Below are 9837 nucleotides of genomic sequence, written 5' to 3'. Positions count from 1 at the left end.
ATCACCTGCGTGTGCTGGAGTACGTCCGGCCGCTGACGAGGATCCAGCCAGCCAGGCAGACACAAGAGTCAGCTCTCGTCAGTCGTCTCTCCATCGCACTTCGCGCGCAGAGAACTGAGATTTGAGAAGACTGAGTGAAGGCTGAGCTCGTGTGTGTCCGGCGCGTATCAGGACTGACGAGTTCAGAGGACCAAAGATGGATTCATTTTTTTTTTCACCCCCGGGAGAAGGCGGGGCCATCCAAAGATGGATTCATGTCCTGTTTCTACTCTAGCCTAGAATATTCTAAATATCGAGACAAACCTGGTGAAACCGTGCCTGTATATATTAATATTGCATGAAGAGACGGTACTGTACTCGTACTCCGTCGCCTCTGCTAGCCAGCTCTGTCGGTACTCTGCGTGTACCTCGGACGTCTTCTCGCAAAGAGATAAAGTAGAGTAGGGAGCGAGTAATTCGTAGGGTAGGTAGGGTACCTACTACTACCTCTAGGGTACCTATCAAATTACCTCGTCGCCCATCTACGAGAGCACTCGATCTCGCCTGTAACCAGCCTCTGAACCTCTCACTACCTACCTACCTACCTAGCTACGAGTACTAGTACAGTAGTACACTAGTACACTAGTACAGTACCTACTTTCGGTCCATCCCTCGCCTGTAATCAACCTGTGACCTACGAGTACTAGTAGGTATCGCTAGTACAGTACCTATAGTAGGCAAAGTTAACCAATAGGCTGACCCCGGCCTGGCTTGGAAGTTGGATGTAATCAACCTTTCACTTGCATGTATCCTTAGAGAATGATTCACATGATCTCTATCTCCAACAACCAGCCGCCGCCGGTTGGTGAGCCCAAATCGCCATAACACCCTTGCCTGCACCATGGCCGCCGCTCTGCCGCCCGCTTGTGCGCTGGACCGGCAGAAAAAGCGTTTCGAGAGTAGCCGTCAGAAGGAGCGCAGAGCCGCGGAGTTTGCGGTAGGTGCCAAAGCCTCATTACTCATAAGCGCAAGTCGCACCGTTGCAGAAACGACACCAGAAACCAGAGGGGGTAGACGCACTCAGGCTCGAGCAAGGTGGAAACAAGGGGGGAAGAAGGGAATTGAAGCCGTAAGGTGGAGGGTAAGCGGAATGGTTATAAGGAAATGGCAAGGCAGGCTTTCAGTCGATAAGCCGTGAGTATGGTCTGACCTTGCAGGGGCCTACCTGGGCCGCTCTCCTGCTCCCCAACGGATTCTCTCCAGGTCCGCAACAATACAGCTCAGAGAGTGCCAATCTCGGCGGAAACACGTGAGAATCTGTTCCATGCTATCGATGGCAACAACCTCACGGGCTTTGGCATTAGGACACTGGTGGGACTGCAGGTGGATCAACTGCTCCCATCACCTCCTGGACTGTGTTGGGAGTCACACGTGACACTCATCAGCTATGCTGCCTGGAGGCAACGCCCAAGATTTGTGAAAAGCCTGCTTCGGGCTGGGGCAGACCCCAGCATTAGGTATTGCAGTAGCTGCTCTCCGGATGCTGAGCCCAAACCAGACAGCGAGGAGGTTTCGGCGAGGCAGGAAGATGTGGGGAGCTCTGGCGGCAGCCCCCACAGCAGTCAGGTGGCTGAGGATGGGGATGCCAGAGGCCGGAGCAAGGCTGAGTGCAGATGCTGCCATGGCAGTCGGTCAAGCACAGATCACAGCCCCCGCAGCACGCTGGCAAGTGTGCCACCAGCCTATGCGGTGTGGATCGTGACATCTCTCTCCCGCATGCGCCTTGCGGGTGTTTTGGCAACTCAGGGGCAACAGCCGAAGGTATTGGATTGCCAGATATGCGGCCTGAGGCTCATGCAGCCGGTGGCCTGGTCGTGTGGCCATCTGTGCTGCGAGCCATGCTTTTGGGGGCCACGCTGGAACACTCGTGAGCCGGGATGAAGAGCTTGGCTGCCCACATGAGAATTGCCAGGGTACCCCCCCCCCCCCCCCTGCCGCTGCTTCCCCCTCCCGTGGCGTCCTCATTGACCCACGCCACCTGCAGTAACGACTGATGTCAGAGTGCACATGTCAGGGCAGATTTGATAGCGAGTTCACGTTGCATTGGGAACTCGAAAACGGGATGGATGCTCGAAGGAGAGTGAAGCCATGCAGCAAGTGCGTGCATCAGGGCGGCTAGATATCTGGCCCGGCAAGGAGGGTAACAGAGACAGAGACAGAGAGTGACAGGGCAGTCTGGGCGCGGTTGTTGGAGTGATGCAGGGGTAGCTTGCCTGCAGAGATTCTAGCCCGGACGAGGCAGCTGAGCATACTGGCCTTGGACTGTGCAAGCAGGGGAGGCCTTGGGTCCTTCGCTCACCACGAAGCATGGTGGGGGTGCCGGAGTAGTGAAGCTGAAAAGAACAGTGCCAGATGAGGATCTTCGTGCAAACGGGCATCCGGATGACTGGAACTGTGTGGCCTGCAAGTACCGCAACTTTGCGTACAGATCCACGTGCCGCAGCTGTGGCACGCCAGCTGACTTTCAGCCCTTCACCGCCGCAATGTCTCCACCAGATTGCGCTGAAGCTGACAGCTCCTGGTGGAAATGGGGTCTCTCGGGGGGGCACATCGATCTTTACTCGTGGAAGACAGCAGCTATGGCAGGGATGGTGCTGCCAGCGGCTGCTGTGGGCTGCTTCTATCTTTGCTCCTCCGGTGCCGCCAGGTCTCCCACAGCGGTGGGCCACTTAGCAGCTGTCAGCCTAGCCGCTGCTGCCGCTGGAGGTGTTATCTGGCGAGTATCATCAGGTAGCAGCAGAGCGGTAGGAAAAGCACCAGCAGGCTCGTTGCCGGAGGAGACCCGGGCTGCATCCCTGGAGCGATGGCTGCATCTCCCCACCGAGGAGGGAGCAGCCAGCAGTGTGAATGAGAAGAAGGGCAGGGCAGCGTCGAAGGCCCGTGAGAAGTTCACGGCCCTGTCCCTGTCAGCGTCTGCCGCCTCCTTCCTCGGGGCGACACAGGAGAAACGGACGGCCGAGCTTCTCGCAGCCGCAGTGGCGGGGAACGTTCGGAGGCTGAAAGCTCTGGTGGATGCTGGAGTGAACCTGGGTGCAGTGAACGAGTATGGTCAGAGTGCCCTGTTCCTCTCTGCCCAGCACGGACACCCCGAGGCCGTGCAATACCTTGCCAGTGTGGGATCTGATGTGGACTTGGCGGCAGGCGGAGGTGCAAGACCGGCCACTGTGGCCGCTGCCCTCCAGAGATTGGACGTTCTGTCCTCGCTCCGAACAGCAGGGGCTGACCTCAGCCTCACTGGAGCACATGGTCTCAGTCCAATGGACTACGCCGCGTTTTGCAAACACTCAGACGTTGTTGCTGAGCTTGCCACCTCCTCTGTCTCTGGCACCCCATTTTGCCGAGAGGATACGGCACTGGGCCCAGCCAGAAACGGGGCACCTCCTCATCATGCACTCAGGTTGCCACCGTACCTGGCTAGCCTGAACAAACCACCCAAGCCGACAGTGACCACATTGGTTGACGCCAGCATTGCCCACCCCGGAGCTGGGAGCTACATGGTTGATGGTGCGCTATCTGAGGCTCTGCTATGCAAACTTGAAACCCTGTGGAGCTCCTTGCCTGTGGCTTGCAAGAAGGAGGCTCGGGGCTCGGACAAAATCATCCGCCGGAGCTACTTCTGTGACTCAGAGGGCTGGCTGACCTCTTCGCTATGCGCTGCTCTCGCTGGTACGCCCTGCTGGCATGTGCACAGCTGTATCCGCTTCCTCCACTACTTTGAGCCGGGCGGGTTGCTCGCTCCACACCTGGACCTCTCCAAGACCGACTCAGCAGGGCGCAGGTCTACGCACACTCTACTGATATACCTGGCAACGTGTGCCTCTGGCGGCGAGACGGTGCTGATGGAGAGCCTAGAGCCGGGAAGCCGAGCCTTAGCCACAGTCAAGCCGCAGCGCGGCAGGATATTTGTGTTTCCACACGAGTGCCCTCATCGGGCCGAGAAGGTGGTGGAGGTCCCAAAGCTCGTGGTTCGAGGCGAAGTCTACTGACCTCCCAAACGCCCTCCCTGTGTAAGCAGGATTACCCCTACAGTCCCTCTCCAAGCGCTTTGTGCTCCCCTGTCCAGCTGTGTGTGTGTGTGTGTGTGTGTGTGTGTGTGTCTATGGTGTGTGTATGGCTCTCCGCAACCCTTAATAGACCTCTCACCAGTACTCTCCCCGAGTTGTGCCCCTTGGGGCCACCATCACACCTGCATACAGTACGAGTAGGCATGACCTCGCTCACGGCATACTCGTGCCTGACTCATGATGCTGTTGGGTAGATCCTGCCGTGGTACCTTGATCTGGGACGTAGCTTACCCTTATGTGCGACGACACTACCCCAACACATGGAACCGTCGGTGCAGCTGATACGGATGCACGGCTTCTAAGCAGCGTTTCCAGACCTGCTTGGCCGCTAACACGCTCATCTCGTTGGGTGTGCTGGAAAGTGTTGACAGAAACTGACAATGTGTGTGAGACGCGAACCGCTGACTTGAGATGACCCACAGAGAAACAGGAGGGGCTCACCTTGTGCAGGGCCAGCTCTTAGCACAACATAGGGGCAACGCTTGGCCATGTGGGGAATCAGAGTCTGCGTGCGCTTCTACTTCTACTGTTTACATCTACAGGCTCAAATGGAGGAATTGCCTCAGTCCTAGCGCTCCTCCATCTGCAGAGGACGTGCCTAAACTACCCCCCCCCCCCCCCCCCCTTGCCGTGTTCCACAACGACCGAAGTGGTGTGACCGGACATGCCCGACATCTTCCCCGGCCAGGCCAACTGCTAATGACTGTGTGTGAGTGTGCGAACGAGGCTAATACATGTCTGAAAAGTGCTGAAATCACGTGCATGAACTGTGTACAGGTAGCTGATGTGGTAGATGGGTGGTAGAAACGGTGAATTCCGACAGAGTCAGCAGGCGCTCAGTCCTCGCTGGCAGTGGGATCATTGACCATCACCACCAGCTTGCCGTGCGCATGACGCTTTCCCGCCTTATGGGTGTCTTCCTGTATGGTGAATGCAGCTTTAACCCCTTCCTCGGTGAAGGGGTAGGGGCTGCCTTCGTCCAGCACAACCCTCAGCTTGCCTGCCTCGGCTGCGGCAAGTACCTCTTCCAGCAGCTCGCCGGTCACTGTGCCGAGGTGTGAAATGTGACGTGGCTGGGAAGGGGCGAGCCGGCTGCCGAGCGACTTTGTCATTATGCCTCCCATGAATCCCAACATGTCAAACACCGAGTGGAACTCGCCAGCAGGGTTGGGCATAACGACAGCAATGAACCGCCCCCCGAGCCTGCTAGGCTTCAGAAGCTGGTGCTCTCTGCATCTTTTCCAAGCTGGGGCACCTTCTGCACAGTCGATGATGACGTCGAATGGCTCAGACTTGAAACCCCCCACCTCCCACCAGTTCTCCTGGGTGTGGTTGATGACCTGGTCTGCACCAAGCTCCTTGAGCAGCTCGCCCTGAGTGGAGGTGGCCGCAAGAAAGGAGGGAGCTGCGGACTTCACAAGCTGAATGAGGATGGTGCCCACTCCACCACTGCCACCAAGGATTAGCACTCGGTCTCCCTCCTTGACCGCCGCATCCTTGGCCATCAGCTTGGCATGCCCCGCACTGTTGGCAAGAGCTGAGGCCTCTACAACCGGCATGCCAGGAGGTTTGAGGGCTGCCATCTTGGGATCGACGAGGATGAACTCCGCGAGGCCCCCGAGAGCAATCGTGTCCCAAGTGGCCACGATGCAGTCCCCTTTCTTGAACTTGGACACCTGGGCCTGAGGGTCCACCTCCTCCACCGTTCCGCAGATGTCATGGCAGGGGATATACGGGAATCCAGGCTTGCCTGTGAGATGGGAAACGGCCGTCAGCCGTCGAGTGATAGCATGTCAGAGCACAGAGGCTACAGGGCCCTCTTGCCTGTCACACCGTGTTATAGCGTATCTAGAGGCTACACAGCTATGCTATCTATGGGGAACTCAGAGCCATTGTCTGGTTGCCAACAGACTTGGGCCGAGCAGAGCGTGAGCTGGCGGATCGTGCCAGGGGAGGGAATCATGGAATAACAAGATATAGAGACAGACGGACAGCCCGACAGCAGGACAGGGACAGGGAAGCGTGTCGGCAAGGTACCACAGCATTATATGGAAGCTGGAAGGAGTTATGGACCCACGCCGGGGTACTCACGCACGAGGTCCGCGCCACCGCTGAGCGTTCGCCAGTCCCCCGGGGACATACTGCAGGCGTGTACGCGTACTAGGAGCTTCCCGCTGCCTGGGACTAGCGGAGGCCTGGGGTGACTGTCGGACAGGCTCAGCACGTCGGCGGCTGCCCCAAACTCCTTAGCAAGGACGGCCTTCATCGTTGTCATATTCACTGTTGACTCAGGTTGACTGAAGGGTAGGAGGATCGCGGCAGGGTGCTTGGGCAGAGCGGGGGAGGGGGGTTTCGGGGAGCTCCGACGAGCTACCAATATCAGCTGACGCGCCAGTTGGGCCGAAAGACGAGATTCTTGTTGTAGTTTTCGAAACGGGACCTGCGCTCTGGTGGTTTTCACCCGGCACGTGCCTCGAACACCGTTTATATGATCTAGGTACCGGCATGTCTGTTCGCCGAACGGATCGGGCTGGGCACCTGGCCGGCCCACTGTCACACATATCGCGCATATCAAGGCCGAGTGAACATGGCACTCTCGTATACCCTAGCGCCCTAGGTACCCTAGCTAATTGTACTCGGAAGTCGGATGCGTTCAGCAGGGTGCCAGGGCCCAGGGTCATCCAACTTATTCTAAAATTATGGGACTGACTCTCCACCGGTGCAAAGTTCATCATGTAGGGTAGGTATCACCCCTGCCGCACTGTGCAGGCACACTCGGGCCTGGGGAGTAACAGGCCACCGTCCAGCAAGAATTCATCAAGGTCTCAGCTTTTCCCGTGTGCAATGCGCATGCCACCAGCATCCAGCATCCAGGTACCTAGCAGTGCTGATTGATTATTTAACAAGTTAAGTTGGCCCTCCTCATCAGGGAAGCAGGCAATGAAGAGGCTCCAGGCGCAGCCCCTAGCTGCCCAGCGACTCTTGCCGGTCGGAGGGGCCGCCGGCAGGGTGTGTGGCTGATCTGTTTTGCCGCATGGAGCAAGTTTGGTAGCACGGCTGGTGGTAGCACGGGTCCTCCGTCAGCAGGGGAGGCGGGCGCCCAAAAGTGGCTGTGCAGCTGTAGTCATCGAAGTTGGGTTCCATGGTGAGCGGCATGCCGAAGCTGCGGGAGAAAAAAATCCTGCGTCGGCATCTACTGGGTCCCCATTCATACATTAGTGATTACTAGGAAACCCGTGCACATGGTGTGAGGTGCTGCGACAAGCTATTGGATGTAGAGTCAGGGGCATGCGAGTGCGGCTGGTGTAACACCAACAGGTTCACACTTCACCGGACTGTGTGCATGCCAATGCATGCGTCTATATCTCGGTGGGTGCTGGTGGTGGAGGGGGGTTTTTGATGCTGCGAGCTTCCTGCCAATGCATCAAGGGCATGGGTGGATGCCAACACCATTGTCTGGTCATAGGCAGAGACTGTCACACACCTTGCATAAGTTGGTACACATGCCGACGCAGCCAGCCGCCTCTAGATAACGGCACCGCTTGATTTTCACCTGGCTATTCCACAGCTGCTTCTTGCCCTCGAATTCTACCTCCACCTTCTGGATCTCCATGGGCCCGACCAGCCATCTGAACCCTGCCTGTGAGAGCGACATGGAGTAAATAGATATCACAAACATCTGTGGAGGGCCGACGCGAATTTCATGAGGCAAAAGTGGAGGGGGGAGGCACTTTGGTTATCTGGGCGTCGAGCTCTGCTGACCACTTGGCATGGGGCCACACAGTCTTAAACATCATGTCTGCATGCGGCGGCAGAATTCCATCGAGTGCCGTGGCCACCAGCTGTTGTAACTCAGCACTGCTCCGCCCTTGATATATCTCACGGCTCACTTCGACAACCTCTGCAAAGGAAGGGTTCAATGGAACTCTGACTCCTGGAGGCAAGTATTTCAATTTCGTTCAGCCGAAACCATTGAAGCAACCAACTGTGAATGGACAGTCAAAATTAATAGTTCGAACAGCACAGTGTTCTTGCCTTGGACTTGCTCAGCCATCTTGTGCGCAAACAGAATCAGCATTGCCTTCTCTGGCAGGCTTTCCTCCAGCTGAATCTCGCTATTCAAGGACTCCCCAAGACTTCCAGGAACGTTGGAAGCCTCCGCAGCCGAGGAATGCGAGGCCCGAGGACACGAAAGTCGATACGCGATTCCCGTCTCTGTTCCAGATAGAACCAGGCGAACTTGCGCACCGCACCTACGTGCGGACCCTGCCTCCATGAACCTGCTAGTCTGGGGGCTTACAGTGGAGGTGCCCTCCCTGCCATTCGCGTTGCGACTTCGTGCGGTGCCAAGTGCCGTCCTGACGGCGTTCATGCCGTCGCCGGTCGGGGTGGTGATGTGAGGCACCGCCAGTACTGGTCTCGGGTATCTCCACTACAGCCTGGAAACCGAACGCTGCCCGTCGCGGACCCAACTTCACCTGAACCCTAACGTAGACGGCTTGACACGGCCGTTCCGCCGTGAAGATTCTTGAGTGTTACTACCAGGTATACAGGCTGCTTGCTGCTGTCAGGCTGTCAGGCCCGCAAACCATCAAACATGCTCTGATGCTTGCCTCTAAAAACGTAATTGTAGCTCGAGTACCCTACCTACGTATTGGCGCCTGGCGGTAGTTATTTTTTTCACCGCCTGGCGCGTAGTATTATTTTGCATTTTAAAACAACAATGTAATACTTGCCGGTAAAAAAAAAGTAATACTTGCCGGAGACCAGAGCGTGGTTTGAAAAAATACAACTAATAAATTCCCTGATCAAGCCTATTAATATTTGTCTGAAAGAATCGGCTCTTCAGTCTTCATACATACTGACTGTGGTAATCAGTCATTCAACCATGACGATTACTGCAAGAGTGGAACCTGCCCCCCTTTCTGTTCCCGTCTCACTTCGTCACACAACCGTTCCGCCTGTTCGTGTGTTCCCATTGGTCAGTGTTGCAGGCTGCTGTAGGTGCCCCCCCCCCCCCCCCCCCCCCCCCCCGCAGCTTCCGATACTTCCCATCGTGTTCATTACGCTGGACAAACAAGCTTGTGCAGAGTGTATCGAGGTGGAGTGGCAGGCAGGCACAGCGATTGGCAATCCGTCAGAGACAATGCAGTCAAACAGATGGACACTCAGAGAGGCTGACAGGCAATTGCAGAGCCAGACAGGTAGGGAGTCAAGCGTCCTGTCCGCGAATCAGTCAGTCCAGCAGGCAGGCAGGCAGGTGCACAGGCACTGCGGCAGCAAGATGGGCAGACAGACCGACCGACAGACAGACAGGGCGAAAGTCAGACAGCCAGAAACACATGCAGTTGGTCAGTGCGACGAATCCAGAGGCAGCCAGGCCGTGTGGAAGATGCAGAGGCAGCCAGATAGACAGACTATAAAATAAGTGACAGTGCCAGAGTCTGGTGGGAAGATAGACAAGCAGTCTGATAGACACGCAGACACCTTCAGGTGGATGCAGGGGCGGCCATACGGGCAGACAGATAGATAGACTGCCAGTGCAACGGCCAGATAGGTATTGTAGACAGTCAGTCAAACAGGCGCACACACGGAGTAGTGTTTGGGCAGATGCAGAGGCAGACACGTGGGTAAACAGACAGACAGACTTGAGTGCTCAAGCAGTACGTACATTTTAGTGCCCAACTCGGACAAGCCTCACAAAACGTAAGCAGGCAGACAGGAATGCAGTCAG

General features: G+C 56.7%; 2 protein-coding genes across 2 annotated transcripts; both read right to left on the bottom strand.

Moving 5' to 3' along the window:
- Positions 1-4895: 4895 nt before the first annotated feature.
- On the bottom strand, positions 4896-5686 carry LOC142357330 (uncharacterized). The gene has a single exon (XM_075408977.1). The coding sequence runs from the start codon at positions 5684-5686 to the stop codon at positions 4940-4942; it is 747 nt and encodes a 248-aa protein (XP_075265092.1). The 3' UTR covers positions 4896-4939.
- Positions 5687-7052: 1366 nt separating this feature from the next.
- LOC142357331 (uncharacterized) lies at positions 7053-8671 on the bottom strand. The gene is made up of 4 exons (XM_075408978.1): positions 8139-8671; positions 7835-8037; positions 7588-7743; positions 7053-7296 (listed from the first exon to the last, which is right to left on the bottom strand). The coding sequence occupies exons 1-4, from the start codon at positions 8473-8475 to the stop codon at positions 7228-7230; spliced, it is 765 nt and encodes a 254-aa protein (XP_075265093.1). The 5' UTR covers positions 8476-8671; the 3' UTR covers positions 7053-7227.
- Positions 8672-9837: the final 1166 nt, after the last annotated feature.

Source organism: Convolutriloba macropyga, unplaced genomic scaffold (genome assembly GCF_964194025.1).
Source record: "Convolutriloba macropyga unplaced genomic scaffold, txConMacr16.3 SCAFFOLD_6630, whole genome shotgun sequence".
Classification (NCBI taxonomy): domain Eukaryota; kingdom Metazoa; phylum Xenacoelomorpha; order Acoela; family Convolutidae; genus Convolutriloba; species Convolutriloba macropyga.
Note: the sequence above shows the minus strand (reverse complement) of the source record. Positions and strands in the feature narration are given on the sequence as shown.

Bases quoted from the DNA above. Each gene is read 5' to 3' on its own strand.
- LOC142357330 (XM_075408977.1), bottom strand. From the start codon at position 5,686: ATGGCAGCCCTCAAACCTCCTGGCATGCCGGTTGTAGAGGCCTCAGCT.
- LOC142357331 (XM_075408978.1), bottom strand. From the start codon at position 8,475: ATGAACGCCGTCAGGACGGCACTTGGCACCGCACGAAGTCGCAACGCG. The intron at 8,038-8,138 runs GCAAGAACACTG...ACTTGCCTCCAG, and splicing joins GATGGCTGAGCAAGTCCAAG to GAGTCAGAGTTCCATTGAAC. The intron at 7,744-7,834 runs GTGCCTCCCCCC...TCGCTCTCACAG, and splicing joins TCGACGCCCAGATAACCAAA to GCAGGGTTCAGATGGCTGGT.